The following is an 18,093-nucleotide window of genomic DNA, read 5'->3' as shown; positions in this document are numbered from 1 at the left end:
TGTGTTGCACACAGGTGAGCAACATGAGTCTTTGTGGTTTGTTTCCATAGAGAATATGCTGGTGATACATTTGCTGGATATAAAATATTGGCAAAGCAGACCTCGTTAAGAAGGCTGCTTGCCTTCACGTGTGGGCTACAGAGGAAAAGTTGAAAACCTAGCATTATTTATTAAGTTCTTTGGCACAATATGTTGTGATAACTCCTTTTGTATGAAGTTCACCAGAAAGTTCTTTTTTACCCCCGTAAAAGCTGGGATTACCTCCTTGCCAATAGTGTTGTTTCGGATGCCCAGTCCACTGTAGGCAGTTTGACATACCCCAAGGGATGTGGCTGTCCCAACATGGGAGGCAGTTGGAAACCCTTCCACCCAGCAGTGCCTCCACATGCAAGTCTTCATGGCTGAAAGATGCTCGTTGATTGGGTAGCCCTGGCAGCCTGGAGTCTCCATGGCAGTGTCCACCCAGAATATCTACTTGGACTGGTGAAGCTAGGCAGGGAAGAGAAATGAGAAAACAACAACTATGGAAGTGTACTCTTGAGTTTATGGTCCCCAAATCTCAAATGAGTTTGCTTCTGTTTGCTTCCTCCCAGACATTGACAGTCTGACCTGCCTCCCCCCCTTTCCCCAGCTTTCTGTTCCCCCACAGTACCTTGCCCTGACCTCTAGTGCAGGTGGATGGAATAGCTTGGTTAACTGGACTCAGCATGGATTGCCAGTTCTGGACTAAACCAGTAACTGAGGCACACTGTTTTTTCCTGAATTAAAGCTCGGATCTTGCCTGTCTGAGGACACACTCCACAGTGCCCATGTGGAGGTGCCTTAGTGTGAGATGCTGCACTGGCCATGCCATTTTGATGGGGAGCGGGCATGCACTCTCAGAGAGACAGGGTGGAGACACCATCAAGCACAATTGGAATGCTCAGGTTATGAGGCAGAGAGACAGGCTGCTGCCATTGGGTGCTGCTTGGAAGGAGGCATGTTGATATAAGTTCATTGATTAATTTATTGGTATACTCTGCCAGCTTCCCCAAGGCACACTAGAGCTCCCTAGTTGTGGTTTATCCCCCAAAAGGACCCTTCTGCCTTTTATGGGGAATGAACTTGTTCTAGTCTGTCTTCACCTGGCCAAAACAAAGCTAGGGAGGCAAATGCTGGCTTCCAGAGAGAACTTTTGAGACTGGACAGAGTTAGGCTGGAGTCATGGGCAGTGAGCACTGGGCACATTTAAGGAAACTAGCAAAGCTTGAGGGATGTGGCTGTATGTAGCCAGCCATGATGTGTAAAGAATGAGAAAAGGGAAGAGTTTTCATTAATTGTGAGTCTTACTCCCCTGAATAAGCCACGTCGCAAGAGCTCCAAGGCTTTTGCCAACTCTGGAAGGGTTAACAATGCTACCTTTAGACCAGCCTGACCTTGTCTGCTTGAAAAAAGTGTCAAAGCTGATAAATTTACTCATACAATTTGCATATATTTAAAATGAAGCTGTCTGTGGAGAACCACTCCTGATCTCTGCCTTTCTCCCCATAGCTCTGGGACTGTTGGCAGGCTGAGCCACATTGGCTGGGGAAGTTTCTAAATGGCCATTGTCAGCTCTGAGAGAGAGTAGTCCTTTATTTACTTTATGTCGTTTTGTGAGTGAAATGCTGCTTTTGCTTCCAGGAATGCTTCCGATTCAAGGCTAGGCAAATTTTAGCCTGGCGCCGTAGCCGGCTGTTAGCACTTTGTGTGTGCCCTGGCCCTTGAAGCGCAGCTATGACAGTGTTACTTTACAGAGGCTTTCCTCTGCTGTCCACCTTAAAGGATATGTCAAAATGTGCAAAGCACCTACAAAACATATTGGCACCTGCAACAGCTAAATTGGAAAGCCAGCATGGTATAGGGTTGGAAACGCTGTAGACTGGGAAAATTCAAGTCTGCGCATCAGGCCACCAGCATCTTGAGACAGTCTCAGGTTGCTTTGAGGTAGTCAACTAGACTGGTGTTTCCCAACCTTTGGTCTCCTGCTGTTTTCAGACTACAATTCCCATCATCCCTGACCACTGGTCCTACTAGCTACAGATGTTGAGAGTCATAGTGCAAAAACAGCTGGAGACTCAAGGTTGGGAAACACTGGGCTAGACCTACTGGAGTGATCTAATATCACAGTGGAGATCACCTTGACCAGCTCAGGGAGGCTGCTGGGCAACAAGGTGGGCACCACACCAACAGCCTCCCTAACTTGTCTCCATAACCCAACCACAAATGTAGGCTCTGTAGAACCACCCCTAGGTGGAGCAATTTCCTAGTGCTAATAGAATTAATCGTGATGGATTATTGCAACATGTCTCCTCCACCACTTGAGTCTAGGCTGGTGCTGCACCCATGTAGGCAGAACAGGATCAAGTCAGCCCCTTCCCCAATTCTCCTACCCAGGTAAACCTTATCATCCCACCCTTCCTCAGTCATGCCACCTGCTGCCAGCCAATGGCATGACCATTTCTGGTGGGCACCCTTCATTCTGCCTCCCTCCCAGACACATTCTCCCAGGATGTGCCTATAAAGTTCCCTGAAGACAACCCCACTACACCTCTCACCCTCCCCTCCATCTTCACACTCGGGCAAAACCACTTCCTACCACCACCTCACCTCTCTATAGTCAACTCAACGAAGAGCAAACATAATATTCATCCTACTGACCTTGCTTGGTGGTTGCACGGATTGAAAGTGTAGGGAAAACCATGTTGACTATTCTGGGCTCCTTAGAAGAAGGTATACATATATAGGTGAAATAAATAAATAGTGCATGTTTTGGAAACAGCACCCCCTAGCGTCAATTTGTAACACCTGAGAAGCCATTTTGTAAAATGGCTGCTATGGGGAAACTAAAGTGAAATCTGAATTGGCCTTATACCTTATTCTGGGCTGTGTCCAGAACTGCAGCTCTGCTCCTACAACAGACTATCGGTCAGACAATGCCATTTTCTTACCCAAACCACTGAGTTGTGTGCTTTTCTGTTACCTTTCACTTTGCCATCTTAGAATTTGTAAAGAGACAAAGTATTATTTCAGAAAGCAAGGAAGATATCGCAGAATCGGTGCCAAAAGTTTTGCCAGTTTTCTTCAAAGTGCTCTTAAGATTTGTTTACAACTTTGGGGGGGGCAACTATATGGGTTAATTTTACCAGAAGTATCCAGGAGATTTTTAAGACGGTGTTATCTTGGTACATATTTCAAAACACTGACAGATATTTTATCAGTAATTAGTATTCATATTATGTCTCAAACAATCTGTTCAAGAATAGGGGAAATGAACTGGTTGAACAGCTCTTTCAAACTGATAATTAATGTTCGGGGTTGGGGGTGCATTTAAAATAGAGGTCAAACAGGAAGTTATTTTTTAGTGGAATAATGTAAATGACCTGCACTGGGGATTCGCCTTGTCTATTGAGTTAACTTTGGAAAAAAACCCTTCTTAAGAAATATATCACCCTTCCAAATAATTTCTTCCTGGATTCATTGCTCATCTTGTCAATATGCCACTTGATAGCTGGCTGGACTCCCTTGTTCAATGGCACATATTTTTAAATAGCACACATCCTCCCTCCCCACTCCCACACATACAAAGACCATTTGTTCTTTTTAACAAAAATATTAATTGCATTTCGTTCTCTTCCATTTTTGGGGATATATATAGCATGCAAAACAATATTTTAGACATCTTAAACAACTTAAAAATATAGTTGATGGGTGTCAGTTGATCTATTATATTTTCTCTTTCCCGCTGCCTCCCCCTCTTCAGCTGCTAATCATAGAATTTGATTGCCAAATAGTTTTAACATATTCTTCCAATAGCTACATGTGTGAGTCTTCTGTGAGACAGAGGCAGTTTTATAAGGACAGATTTGGAGTTGCATATGAGTTTGTCACATGGTTTGATTGCCATGTCTTTGAGGACATCAGGTTGTGTGTTTTTTAACACACACACATTCTGCAAATAATTCCCCCAAAATAATTTATGCTAAGATAATTTGTATTTTGATACAATTCCAAGTGCTGATCATGATCTTTATAGCCCATTATGGCTTGAGACCATAATTTGTGAAGGGCTCTATTACAAACGAACCTTCTGGCCATTAACGGAGGCCTTTACCTATTCTGTCTTCCCCTGGTGTCCATTTGTATGGGGACATGGCGAAGGATTTTCTCGATAGCCATGTGCAGGGAGGCTCATTTTTATTGTTTAATGGGACTCTTACTCTATGAATGGGAGTTTGAGTTCAACAACAGGAGAACAAGCACCCTGAATCGAGTCTAGAAGTGAACTGGTAACCAGTAAAGATGGTGAAGGATCAGTGCAATGTAGCATTATAGCTTGGCTCTGGTGAAAGCCCTGGCAGCTGCATTCTGAAACAACGAATGTTTCTATACCGTTTTCAGAAGTAGCAATCTATGTAAATTACAATATATTAATCAAGCCTGGAGGTGGCCAAGGCATAAGTGACTGATGCCAGATCCAGTTTCTCCAGAAAAGGGTGTAGTTGGTATATAGGATAATAAAACAATGACAAAAACTCTAGGCTGTTATCATCGCTACCACAACATGGGCATCCAAGAGTTGGGCTATACTACAACTGCCTCAAGCCTGTCAGATAAGGCAGTAAAGGTAGAAAAATAAGTGAAATGTTATTTGTTTATACCTCAGTCCATATGAATATTGTGTGAATGGAATTTGCATAGCTCATTTAAATTAAATGCAAAGTAATGCTTAATCTTATGCAAATGTTGCAATATATGTGTATAAAAAGTACACAAATCACAGACAAATTAGCATTGCAAAACTTTTCAACCCTAAACACAACCAATGGCTCTTTAAAAAATATTTGTGAGATTGTCTTATTCGCTGAGGGAAGGGAGGGGAAGAATTACTGTTTGGAGCCAACGTATCACAAGGAATGATGGTGACCCTAGTGTGTCTGCCTTAAATTAATGAGAATTGTTGCTGACTAGAACATGTCACAGTACCTCCTCACCCTACCCCCTGTTTTGTGCACTTGCGAGTTGACAGGTTGTAAACAAATTTGCTTGAAATGTGACACAATCTTTTATTGATACCTTGGAAATATTGTGACTTTGTGAGAGGTTAAATTTCCATATTTCTAGCCTTACCTGTTCAGTTCATTGCTGATTTGTCTGAAGGTGATTATGCATACATGGACCTCCATGTATTAACTTTCCAGTTCCAGCTTATTACAGTGCTGTACTTTTTATGATGCAGCTAAATCCCTGTCAGAAATGACCTTTACTCTGGTTTTCTTGCTTCTTTTGTACGAATGTTAAGAGATGATTTTGCAATATCCTCTCACGGTGAATGTAGAAGACAATTTCACCACTTTTCTTAATGTTTTCCCCCTATTATTTCTCCTCTCTTCTAGGTTGGAGATGTTCTCTATTGTGCAGGGCAGATTGCCCTAGTGCCGTGTACGCTGCAGCTTGTCAGCGCAGGCGTAGAAGCAGAGGCCTTGGTTTCCCTAAGCCACGTTGAAAAAGTCCTCAAAGCCATGAACCACAATGCTGAACTCCACCATGTACTTATGGCAAACTGTTATGTAACTGACAGCAAGTACATTCCTGTCGCTCAAGCTGCTTGGCAGAAGAAATTAAGAGAACTTAAAAAGGTATATGTAATATCAATTTTCGTTCCCCTCCCCACCTGCTTTGAAAATAACAGTTTGTTATTTTCCTCCTAACTTGAAGTCATATCAGAACATTCTCAGTGCATTTCGTTGGGGTTCAAGTAAGACGGATATAATAAGGTTTGATTGAGCTGTTTTGTTCTGGCTCATAAGTGGCTGTGCACGGTTGAAACAGAAAATTGCTTAATAGAAAGATATATTCATCACCAAGTTTGTCTTCATCCCCCAAAGCAATAACTGAAAGAACCAACTCCAGCTGGAAACTTTTTGAAAAGTACAGTATTTAGTCAATGTGCCCATATCCCTTTCTTCAGGAGGGTAGTTTAGTTTCTCATCATGCTTTATGGATTCTGCACTTATTTACTTAGGTAACTTCAAAGTTTATCTTTTGCTAACAACGTTTCATTTTATTCTGAAGAAGTTTTAAAGTAGTAAGTATCACAGTTATATATCCCTCTGGAATGGCGTGGGTCAAAGGCTAGGTCTGTATCAGGAAGGGGAAATCAATGAAAACAACAACTCCTTCAGTACTGGATCTCTGCCCCTTCAGTCTATTAAGATTGAATCTTATGACATTCATAACAACTGGGTGTAGATATAGAGGGTTGGATCCAAAGGTTGTGCAAGCAGAACACAATTGTGCAATCCATCTTTCCACATCCCTCTTCTCCCTTGGAGCCTCCTGTGTTCCTCAAAAGCCTCTTTGGAAGGTCATTTATACTCCTGGGAGGCTGCAGTTGAAGGAATTGGCACCAATTGTGAAAGTCTCGTCTCAAGTAATGGATGAGAGCCAGTAAACTGCAGCTCAAACCAGATAAGACTGGGGCTTCTGTTGTTTATGGTTTGGTAACCTCTAGGTGAGATTATTGCAAGGCATTATACGTAGGGCTGCCTCTGAAGATAATTTGGAAACTTCAGCTGGTGCAGAATTCAGCTACCAGGTTGCTCACCAGGGCCAAACAGTTTGAGCATATACCTCGAAACCTGTCCCAACTGCACTGGCTGCCAGTTTGTTGCCGGGCCCAGTTCAAAGTGCTGGTTTTGACCTATAAAGCCTTAAACAGCTCAGGACTGCATTTCCTCTCCCAATATGAACCAACCTGGACCTTGTGATCATCATCACCCTTATTTGTTTACCTCCTCCTTTCACTCATCTTGCCATTCATCTTCCCAGCCGAGTTATTCTTCCTAGCTGGTTGAGATGCTCTGACTCAACACCTTTGAACATCAGAGGTTGAGCCCCACTGTTCCCGATACACTGCCTGACTTATCACTCTACAGCTTTCTGGAATGCAGTCTCTGCTGACAACCCAGACACACGCCATCCTGTTGCACATAAGTTTATTTTGCTCCTAAAGCTTCCTTTCAGGCTTATTTGACCATGTATTTTAGAAAGTCTGTGGAGAGCCCTCTCCTCCATCACCATTCTCTAGGCCAGTGATGGCCAGACTTGGCTCTCCAGCTGTTTTGGGACTACAATTCCCATCACCCCTAGCCAACAGGCCCAGTGGTCAGGGATGATGGGAATTGTAGTCCCAAAACAGCTGAAGGGCCAAGTTTGGCCATCGCTGCTCTAGGCCAACCCTGTTGCACCTGTAAAGGGCTTGACTCTGAGATAAAGTTTGCTGAAATAGTAAAGCCATTTTTTTCTTTTTAGTTGTTGCCACCTGATCATCTCTTCAGTTTCATCTGCAGTTTTTTAGCTGTCAAATGACTGTCTCCATCACCTACAAGCTCAATCCACCCAGGTCTTTATTCTTGTTGACATCTGCCATATCATAATTACTTATTGGGATGGGAGAGGAAACAAGTACAACAAAGATAATTATCATCATCATCATCATTTTGCTGTAACTACTATTACTTGATACAAGCAGAAAACTGCTCTAGCAAAATAGCAGTACATTTCCCAATACTATTGTGTGTGTGCACACAGTAACAATTCAGCTTAAATAATGGTCAAATACACTGTAAAAGGAAAAGTAAGCTGAGGATCATCTCATGAAGTTTAGATTTACAGAGTTTAGAAAATTAGTGTTTCCATTTATTTATTTATTTAAGATGAAGTCATTTAGAAGTGGCTGCAAGATATCAAGTGCATGTCGTCATATTTTTGAAAAATGGTTTCTAAAATAAACTTCCAGAAAATCTTTAGAAAGTGCTCCAGTTACTGAGCTTACTTCTGTTATTATTTTTGTCCTGTGGTGTGTTGATGCATATGGTCATACTGAAAATTTAGGAGTATCCCCTTGGCAATGGACGCATATAACAGTCAACCTGGAGAGATGCATGCATATTCACAGAAGAGAGAGAAGGGCAATAGAAGAAAGTTCAGGATCCCAATCCCAGAAATTGAGTTAATTTTCACATGTCCATCAGGTATTCACAGCTTGCAAGGCTCTTAGATCAATCCTACTCAGTATAATATAATTTAAAAATAAACACAGCATTGAAGATAGCCATCTGTATTCCTTTCACGAACCTGCATTTATTCTTCTTATTCTTCTTATTATTATTATTATTACCCCGCACATCTGGCTGGGTTTCCCCAGACACTCCAGGCAGCTTACAACATATCTAAAAACAAAATAAAAACATCAATCCTTAAAAACTTCCCTAAACAGGGCTGCCTTCAGATGTCTTCTAAAAGTCCGATAGTTGTTTATTTCCTTGACATCTGAACAAGTCCACAGGGAAGGTGTCACTACCGAGAAGGCCTTCTGCCTCATTTCCTGTAACTTTGCTTTTCGCAGTGAGGGAACCAGCAGAAGACCCTAATATCCATGTGAATGTTGTTTTCTTTATAGGGTTGTGACGTGTTTCTTCGCAGGGGCTCTGATAGCTCAGTGGTAGAGCATTTGCTTTGTATCTGGAAGGTTCCTGGTTTAGTCTTGGGTATCTCCAGGTAGGGCTTAGGGAGATTTCCACCTGAAATCTTGGAGAGTCACTCGCTGCCAGTCAGTATGGACAAAAGTGAGCCAGAAGCTCTGACTCATTATAAGGCAGCTTCCTGAGCCCTGTCCCAGGCCTAGAATCTTCTCTTCTTAAAAATGGTTTGCATTTTCCTCTACTGAAAAAGAAGTAACAATGTCATTATCTAGCATGATGATATTATGAGTGATTTTTGCTAACTCATTCCCTGTAATTATCAATATAAAGAAAATAAACCATATGGGTTGTAGTCCACTTATTTTGGATGGGACAGATGGCATTATTGATGGATGGAAAGATTCCAAATGTTTATAGTATAATGAAATAGCAGCAACTAGTTGCAAGAGTTCATTCTCATTCGCTCAGGCATATTATTGAGTTGTGGTTGAACTCTATCATTTACTAACAGCTCTTTAAGGACATTGCAGAGCTGTGTTACATAAAGGGCAACTCTATGAAAAACTCCCAAGATTCCTAGGTGTGGTGCTCTTGTCCCCCAGCTTCAACTAATTGTCTCCTCGTTGCCCTTTCCAGACAAGTGACCAGCTAATGAAATGAAGTTCATGGCAGAGAAGCTAAGTGTGATAGCATCATCACACAATGTGTAATGATACAAAACATGGTTCATTGGGGATGATGCCACACGAAATGTCTCGTTTCACACATAGGCAAATGTGTAGCATAAATTCTATCTTTGTCTTCTTTGGCGACCATACATAGGCTGCAATAAATATAACATTTGGTTTTGATCTGGAAGGCAGTGGTTCTAATCTTATTTATTGTTTTCTTCTCATTTACCAGCTGCTTTGGATGGGCGTTGTCTGGAAAAGCTACCTAGTTTATTTTTAAAAATTAATAATCAATAGATAAATAATCTTCGTCAAATAATGACGCTCACTGGGGACTCTTGCACCAGTCACTGAGCAATTGCCTATCCTGTTTATCAGAAACTTTTGCATGATTCAAATTACAATTATAATGCACGTCATACTATTAAAACTGCTTCACCAAGCGCTTCTGTATGGAATCAGATTCCAAGGAAGGACATTTTGACTAAACATTAGAACGAACTTTCTGAAAGTAAGAGCTGTTCGACAGTGGAACAGAATATGATGGATTCTCCTTCATTGGAGGTTTTTAAGCAGAGGTTGAGTGACCATCGGTCAGGGATTCTTTAGCTGTGGTTCCTGCATTGCAGGGAGATGAACAAGTCGACACTTAGGGTCCCTTCCAACTCTACAATTATATGATGCGCAAAAGCCAGGTCAGATCATTCTGCTTTTGTCACATAGAGTGTAACTAAAACCAAAAGTATTGGCTTTCTTTTTGCATGAAAAGTGGTGCACTAAGAAAACAGTGGTGATTATTTGGGGTGGTGGCATTGGAAGTGCATTCCACTATATCTGGAAAGCCTGGATAAGTTGGAAGTTATTTCCTACCTCCCTTTATCCCCATCCCAATGTCACCTTCCAGCTGAACTGCTGCTTCTCCTGGCCTCAGAGAATGTATACATTGGCTGCTGCAGCAGCAGCAGCAAGCAAAGGAAGGGATGAGGCAGGAAGGAGCCAAGCAGGGAGGGAAATGGATGTACCAAATCAAGATGGGGGAGCCTAGGGTGGGGATAGGAATATAGTAGAACCAGGAATTGGGCAGGTGGTGAATGGGTGGGATGGCTAGGGAGTGGGAACCAAAGAATAAGAGGAAATGGGAAAAAGGCTAGGCCCATCTCTTCACCTGAAACTACAAGGACCTCCTGGGCACAATGTGGATCTCCTAGACTTTGCATTGCATCCACTCAATCACTGTATCCTTGGAAGAATCACAGAACAGCAACAGAAAAATTAATCACGTTGCTCTCCTTTTTAGAAAATCTCTTGTGGTTATATTAATGTAGCTGGTCATGCTATTGAGGGGAAACCAATTAGTTTGAAAGATATTGCTATAAGCTTCTATGAGGTCCCGTATAAATCCAGTTGAAAAGTTATAGATATAATTAGCTAGTATCTTCTGCCATATCAGGATTGTGGCATTTATTCTGCATTGAAATGTTGTGAATGTTCATTGACTTTAGCATTTAAAAAGAAGATTCCTGTACAAAACATCCAGTAAGGGTGAGACTTTCATCTTGTGTCTTACAAATTTCATTTCCCAAGGGCCAGGATTAAAAAAAACCCGCTTTTGTATTCTTGTGAGGTAATTATAACGTAAATATTTAACACAGGTCACACTTAGATAGAACTCTAAATGTCTTTGGAATTGCTGTGCCTTTTGAAACTGGTCCACAAAGGAACATAAAAAGATTGTAATGCTTTTAAAAAAGCAAACAGATAAGAATAATCAGGGGAAATAGGTCAGTGAAATATGCTATACATTTTGAGAAACCTGCATAGATTGCAGCATTTATAATTGAACATAGTCACTGAAAGAACGATGAAATGGCGAACAATGAAGGACATGGCTTAAATGGCTTTAACTATAGCCTTGAAAAAATGTATAAAAATGCATGAGATTAATACATGAGAGACAGAAGAGAGTGTTTGGCGGGAACAAGGTGAGGATTGATTCGAACTCCCCTTTCACATTTGTGTCATCTTTAGTTCAGTATTATTTTTATTGTAAGAACCTTTTAATTGTACCCTGCTTTCCTAAGGTAGACTAAGGATAAGCCAGATAAAGAAAACAAAACAATAACAAAACGCATTATTACCAGGATGAATAAATACTGTATTGTATCCTGAAGGGCAGCGTGGGTAGGTGGAACTCTGAGCAATAGTACTAAAGGGGGAGGGTATACCTGTGGCAAGGTCCTGCTTTCCAGAATGGTGCCATTATGCATGCTCGTGGCAGGTGGATGGGAGCATGGAGAGAGGGAGCATAGCAAGGAAGTTTCTTGCTAAGCCAAGAAAGAGGATTTATGGGAAGGACTCAGGCTGCAGGGGAATGTTTAAACCCTGCCCCAGTGGTAACATACGAGCCCTCAGGCCTCACCAATTCAGGACCAACCCATTCCGAATCTCACATGTTCATGCAGGTCTGCCAATTTCTAGTACAGAAAACAAGTTCAGTGATGCTCTGTTCATATGGAAGTGCTGAAAATAGGTACCTTCAGCATGGTGTCATCTGTAAAATGTCATAGCAGGAAAATCTCTTGCCTCCAGGACATCTTTCAGCAAGAGGGTCCCATACCCTATTTAGATAGTGAATATTTCCATGATACCTGCTAAAATGGAGACAGTTATATTTACTCTAGCAAGGGGAAGCAAGGCCTTCTATTCCCCTCACCACGTACTCTCTGTCTGTCGCCCCAAACTGGCACTCATTGGCTACTGAGCATGCCCACTCCTCACTGGTGTGTTTTGAGAAATCCTCCCTTAAGTTTGCAGTTTTGCAGTCGTCAGAGTTCCAGTGAAAATACGGAGACCTCTCTCTTTTTATCCGTTATGGCTTTACCTCTTTCAACATTCACCACCTGACTTTGCCATTTCAAGAAATGAGGTCTTGAAGGGCTTCAAAGAAAGGAGACCATTGCTCTCCCACTGAGAATCTGCCCAGATCTGTAAGAACATGTCTGTATAATGTTTGCTATGGAATAGAAAAGATGTGTCCAGGCCATGGGAGAACAGTTCAAGGTGATTTTCCCCCCAGAGACAGTTCCACAGCCTTGCCTACCCATGAGCTCAGTATGTTCTGTTCCTTTATTTATAGTGCTCAATGTCCGCTTACCTTATTAATTTACTCATTTTGAATTATATCTGTGTCAATTTTACCTGCCACTCTGAAATGCCAGGGACCCTGACTAAAAACGCTTCTATTTGGAAGTCAGCCACATTGAGTTCCAAGGAGCTTACTGCCCAATAATTGGGCTTTGGAAATGTGAGATACAAAAGTAGTATATCTGGTCCTTTTTGTTTTGCTCTCATTCAGGCCTGGATACTTACAGTGACTTGAATGTGAACTACTGCTATTTTAATGCTGCTTTAAACTTTCACACAGCACACAGTGCCAGCCACTGACCCAGCAACATGTATGCCAGCTCAGCAGTGAATAATCACTTTAACTGCTCTGTGTTTTTCTTCTTCATCCATGAAGCAGAATAAATGCTTTTGGCTTGTATAATGCATTCTTATAGCACTCTGTCAGATCTCTTGTTTGTGATTTGGGGTTTTCATAACCCCCACTCACCACTCACTCTTGTGTGTGTGGGTCTGTCTGGAAAAAAATAAGAGAATATATATATCTGCCTTACAGTGCAATCCTATAACAGATCTACTCAAATGGAAGTCCTATTGAGCTCAGCTGGGCTTTCTCTCTGATAAGTAAGTCTAGAACTGCAGATTTTGCTTTGTATAGATCTACAGTGTTGACCTGCAAAAATTAGCATAGTACTCATAATTGGTTATTTATAACAACAAGCCTTTAGTTTTCAGTATAAAGTCTAACAGGTATTTTTTGTTGTTGTTAAAAAAAAGTTGTCCACTTAAGTACTAATAGACGAGTAACATAGCACTGACGCATGTTGAGTTTAGCATTGCAATAGGTTAATCATCGGTCAATGGAACCTCAGTTTACACTAACTGCAGTTGAGCAATTAAAATGTTGGCTTCCAGTGTCTAGAGATTGACATGGGAAACTGCTGAGCCTATTAGCTCTTTCGGCAGCCTTTGCTACCATGGGTGTTTGTCACAACCAATGGACCTGGCAAGCTTTCTTGGCACTCCTTTTGAGGGCTTGCATTCCTTCCTGGCAGGAAGCTGGTGATAGTGAGAGGTTGCGGTTAATTACCCAAGGACCTTCCCTCTGGGCCAACCATTTATAGTTGCTGCTTGGTCCAAAGTTTTTAAGAGCAAATTTGTAGCTGATTGTCCACACCTTCAGCCACACGTCGCTGTTATTAGAGAGTGGGTGTGGGATTTTCCTTTGCACACTAATGGCAGGTTGTGCCCAGACTGAGAAGAGTTGCTGTGGTCGCACCCCTAGGTACCCTTATGACTATCCAGCAGATGTCAGAGTTATGAACATGTGGAAGGATATAGCCCTTTCACAGCTTTTCTTGCTTTTCTTTTCTTTTTGTATGTAATGCCCAGTATTTCAGAATTCTCCTTTTGTGGGAGTACAGGAGACTAGAAGAGGAACTTAATGTTGAGTTATGGCAAACTTGGTTATTGTGATGAAATTTTGTCTGCAGCTAATGGGCAGAACTTTGACTTATTGTACCATTGTCTCTTGCTGCTCCACCTCTCTGAACTGAGCTGGCAGACTGACAGCTCACACAATTCGGAAGTGGTGTCATGAAGCAGATGGCTCCCCACTCACGTCCACCATGGTGGTGGTACTAAGACTGGGCCGTCCCCTATTGTCAAAGTTTAAGCTGCTCCTGCAACTTCATATTTGGACTATTGCTATACTAGTTACCATATTTTTCCATGTATTTGGGAGACTCAATATTAAGAAAATTGGGGGGGGGGGGGGGTTGCACAGAATTGTTGAGCTTTGGGGGGATTTCCCAGAGTTGTTAAGCTTTTTTTGGGGGGTGTCAAAAATCGCTCACACAAAGGGCCGACGCTTACACTCGCACGCATACCTGAATAAACCTATCGTCAGCCTGCTCAACTCAAGCAGCTGCCAATCGCACTCCCAATTGCCGCAGCAACACACTAACAGCACCAGCCCTTGCCGCAGCAAACAAACACTCGCCCTAGCACCGCTACAAATCTGCTCGCGGCTACACACAATCTCCCCTCCCATCAATGCACCCAACTTTTTAACATACTTTTTTGGTAAAAAAACAAATAATCTTATGCACAGAAAAAATTGTATATCAATAAATGTTTCACTTGTCATAGAATATCTGTTAGTTTTTGAGAAAGTACAGTAGTACCTCAGGTTACATACGCTTCAGGTTACATACACTTCAGGTTACAGACTCCGCTAACCCATAAATAGTGCTTCATGTTAAGAACTTTGCTTCAGGATGAGAACAGAAATTGTGCTCCGAGGCCCCATTAGTTAAAGTGGTGCTTCAGGTTAAGAACAGTTTCAGGTTAAGTACGGACCTCCAGAACGAATTAAGTACTTAACCTGAGGTACCACTGTATTGAATATCCGAGAGTGTGACAATGACCTCTCCCCACCCCCGCCCCATGAATTCAGGCATGAGAAGCTTCCTTATGCTGAATCAGACCACTGGTTCATCTAGCTCAGTCTTGTCTGCCTTGAGTAGTAGAGGCATTCAAGGATTTCAGATGGGATCTCTCCCAGCCCTACTTGAAGATCCTGGGGACTGACCTGCTGCTTCCTGAATGCAACTCAGGTGCTCTGCCCATGCACTATTACCCTCTCCTACTGGCCTTCTAAATCAAAGGCATTGCTTTTCTCTTATTTCAAATGGCCAGCGTTAACTCTCAGCCATAATACTGTGACTATGTCTCTTTCTCTGCCATCCTAAGGGCTACTAAAAGAAAAGAAAAATAAATATTAAATTCCTGCACTATATTGCCTGGAGTAACTTCTGGAGTAACAAAATGCCACATGTTAGCTAAAGCTGAACCAAATCTCCCTCCCCGTGGGGTAGGAAAAACCCATAGCCTTTTTTTTATGGAAGGTTTTGGTTTACCATACCAAAGAAAGGGACCAAGGATTTTTTTTCTCACTGGTTTTAAGCTTAGAAAGAAGGGGGGAAAGTATGGCAGGGCACCTGGAGCAGGTATAAGGCATGTCTCTGCTGCAAATGACCAGAAGAAGGCAGCGGAAGTGATTGGTTCAGCACTAGTATTAACATATGGTAATTACCTTCTTGGTTTCTATGGGAAGCCTAAGATTGCAGTAAAGATTTTATTGTAGCCATTCAACTCTCAACTTTTGGATGAATTTCACTCTTTGAAGGCTAAGTAGACTTTCAAAGACATTTTACAGATATCTTAAAAAATTCCACTCTGGATTGAAATAAAGCATTTCAATGAAATATATCCATTAAATATTGTGAAGTTGGCTCTTTTTATCATTTGAACATACCTTTGCATCTGCTTTTTATTATTTAGACCTTTTCTGGCCTTAAACCCCTCCCTTAACTCAGTTTAGCAGTCTCCCTCCAAAAGAGTGTATTTTTGACACCACACAGAATAAAACTTGGAGACTGATAGTCTGTGATCAGATTCCATGCGACAGATATGATCTGCTTCTACTTTATATTGCTATCAATTTATGGCTTTGTTCCTTAAATAGTTATGCTTCTTCCACATTGTAACAGATATATTGAATTATGTATGTTTGAGAGGTATTTCAAGGAATCTTAACTTTAATCATTATTCTTATCTTGTCTTAGGAACCCATAGTTTGGCAAGAAAAATAGCCTTTCAATATGGCAATTATTTTCTTATCAATTTCATATTTTCATATCCTTGTGTTTCACTGACATACAATACTTGACTTTACATTTTAGCTCTGCAGGAAATATTTTAAACATTATTATTACAAAGGGAGAAATCAAAAATCAAAGTGAATTCTTAGTACAATGCTGTGGTGTAGGAAGGTGCAATTGCTGTTAACAGCAGCCTGCATTATACTCTAGAACTAACTCACAGCTTGACAGAAAGTCCCTGCTGGGGAAGAAATGTAGGGGAACTGGCAAGAGTTTTACCACATTTGCTTCCTGCTGCTAATAAGCTTTAACCTGTTTCATTTTTATTATGCTTACTGTTTAGATATTTTGCTTCCAAAATTATTTCTGTAGCACTGAGAATACTTTAAAAGGATTGCGGCACAAAGGACCATTTTAATATGTAAGACTGTCAGCAAGGGAGATTATAGGCTGTAATGAGTAAGGTGGCTGCCGTCTGCTTTTTGTGATTTCAAAGTTCAAGCACTGAACTCAAAAGATTAAGGATAGCGAGTGGCTAATACATACAGTTTGATGTACATTTTAGTGCTCTGCAAACAGTATGTTTATTTGTGTTCTTTCTACTAGTCTGATATATTTGCAGACTTTTAATTTTTTCTGTATGTGATATGTATGTATGCATTTAATTATATGAGTAAGTTTCCTGTTAGCTCTGTTGGTTAGAGCTTTGTGCTAATAAAGCCAAAGTTGCAGGTGTGATCCTTGTATGGGCCAGCTGCATATCCATGCATTGCCGGGGTTGGACTAGATGATCCTGCACCAGCCCTGGCACCACTACCATAACATAAGTTATGGACCCTCGTTCCTAGGGGACCGCCTCTCCCGGTATGCACCATGGAGGACCTTAAGCTCCATAAATAGCAACACCCTAGAGGTCCCGGGCCCTAAGGAAGTCAGATTAGCCTCAACCAGAGCTCCGACCTGGTGGAACTCTCTGCCTCATGAGACCAGGGCCCTGCAGGATCTGATTTCTTTCCGCAGGGCCTGTAAGACAGAGTTGTTCCGCCTGGCCTTTGGCTTGGAATGAACTTGATCCCCTTCCCCTCTTTTCTTTTTCCTTTCTCCTTCTGTGATGGAACTCCTATTTGGGGACTTCCCTGGCTTTTATCTGGCCCACGTAGGACCAGTCTGGATAGTTGGCCTTGGTGAAGATTTGACGTTTTCATCCCCAAAAAGTTTTTGATATGAGTTTCTACTGAAATGAGGCTGCATTTTAATGTTGTATTTTAGTCTTAAGTTGTATTTTAATCAATTGTTTTTATACCTGGTGTTAGCCGCCCTGAGCCCAGTCTTGGCTAGGGAGGGTGGGGTGTAAATAAAATTTATTAATTTTATTATTATTATTATTATTATTATTATTACCATAACGCAAGTGAACTTTAGGCCCAGTACCTTTAGGCCCCACTCTGTGCTCTCCAGGTGTTTTGGACTACAACTTCCACCGGCCCCAGCCTCTATTACAGTCAAACCTCGGTTGTCGAACGTAATCCGTTCCAGAAGCCTGTTCGGCTTCCGAAACTTTCAACAACCGAGGCGCAGCTTCTGATTGGTTGCAAGAGCCTCTTGCACTAAAGTTGAAGCTGCATCAGACATGTGGCTTCCGAAAAACTTTCGAAAACCGGAATATTTACTAACAGGTTTTCGGAGTTCAGGAGCCAAAACGTTCAGAAACGGAGCCATTTGACAACCGAGGTTTGACTGTACTCAGAAATGGCCACTGCATAGCGGCAGTACGGTAATTTCCTGGTAGCAAGTTGTTTGTGTATGGTGGCAATGCAAATCCAGGAGTTTCCCCAATGTTTGTGCATTGAAAAAGTTTACAGTAGTATTCAGTACATATGAGGAGATGCTCATCTATTAAAAATTCTTGCTTCATAGAGTTAGCTGCCACTGGAAGCAATTTGAGGAAACTTAATAAGGCTGCCATTTTTTCTACGCTACCCGTCCTGAAACTTTCTTGGCAGCTAAAAGGCCAGAATTTACATTTGCTTACAATTATTTGATTGTTAAATAATTACTCCCATTCCTTTTTTTTTTTTTTTTTTTTGCACAGATTACCTGTCTGCTACTTTTGCTGTCCAAGGAAATGGA

The 18,093-nt window shown here is 41.6% G+C and overlaps 1 protein-coding gene across 1 annotated transcript in view; it reads left to right on the top strand.

The window, feature by feature from the left end:
* The window catches only part of DPH6 (diphthamine biosynthesis 6), a 245,867-nt gene that overhangs the window by 171,793 nt on the left and 55,981 nt on the right, over positions 1 to 18,093 (top strand). The window contains exon 13 of the mRNA XM_082241429.1: positions 5,415 to 5,657. Within this exon, the coding sequence (XP_082097555.1) occupies positions 5,415 to 5,657 (243 nt within the window). The remainder of the gene's footprint in view (positions 1 to 5,414; positions 5,658 to 18,093) is intronic.

Source organism: Podarcis vaucheri (genome assembly GCF_965113315.1).
Source record: "Podarcis vaucheri genome assembly, chromosome: 1".
NCBI lineage: Eukaryota > Metazoa > Chordata > Lepidosauria > Squamata > Lacertidae > Podarcis > Podarcis vaucheri.
The sequence above is the reverse complement of the archived record's forward strand: the minus strand, read 5'-3'. Positions and strand labels throughout refer to the sequence as shown.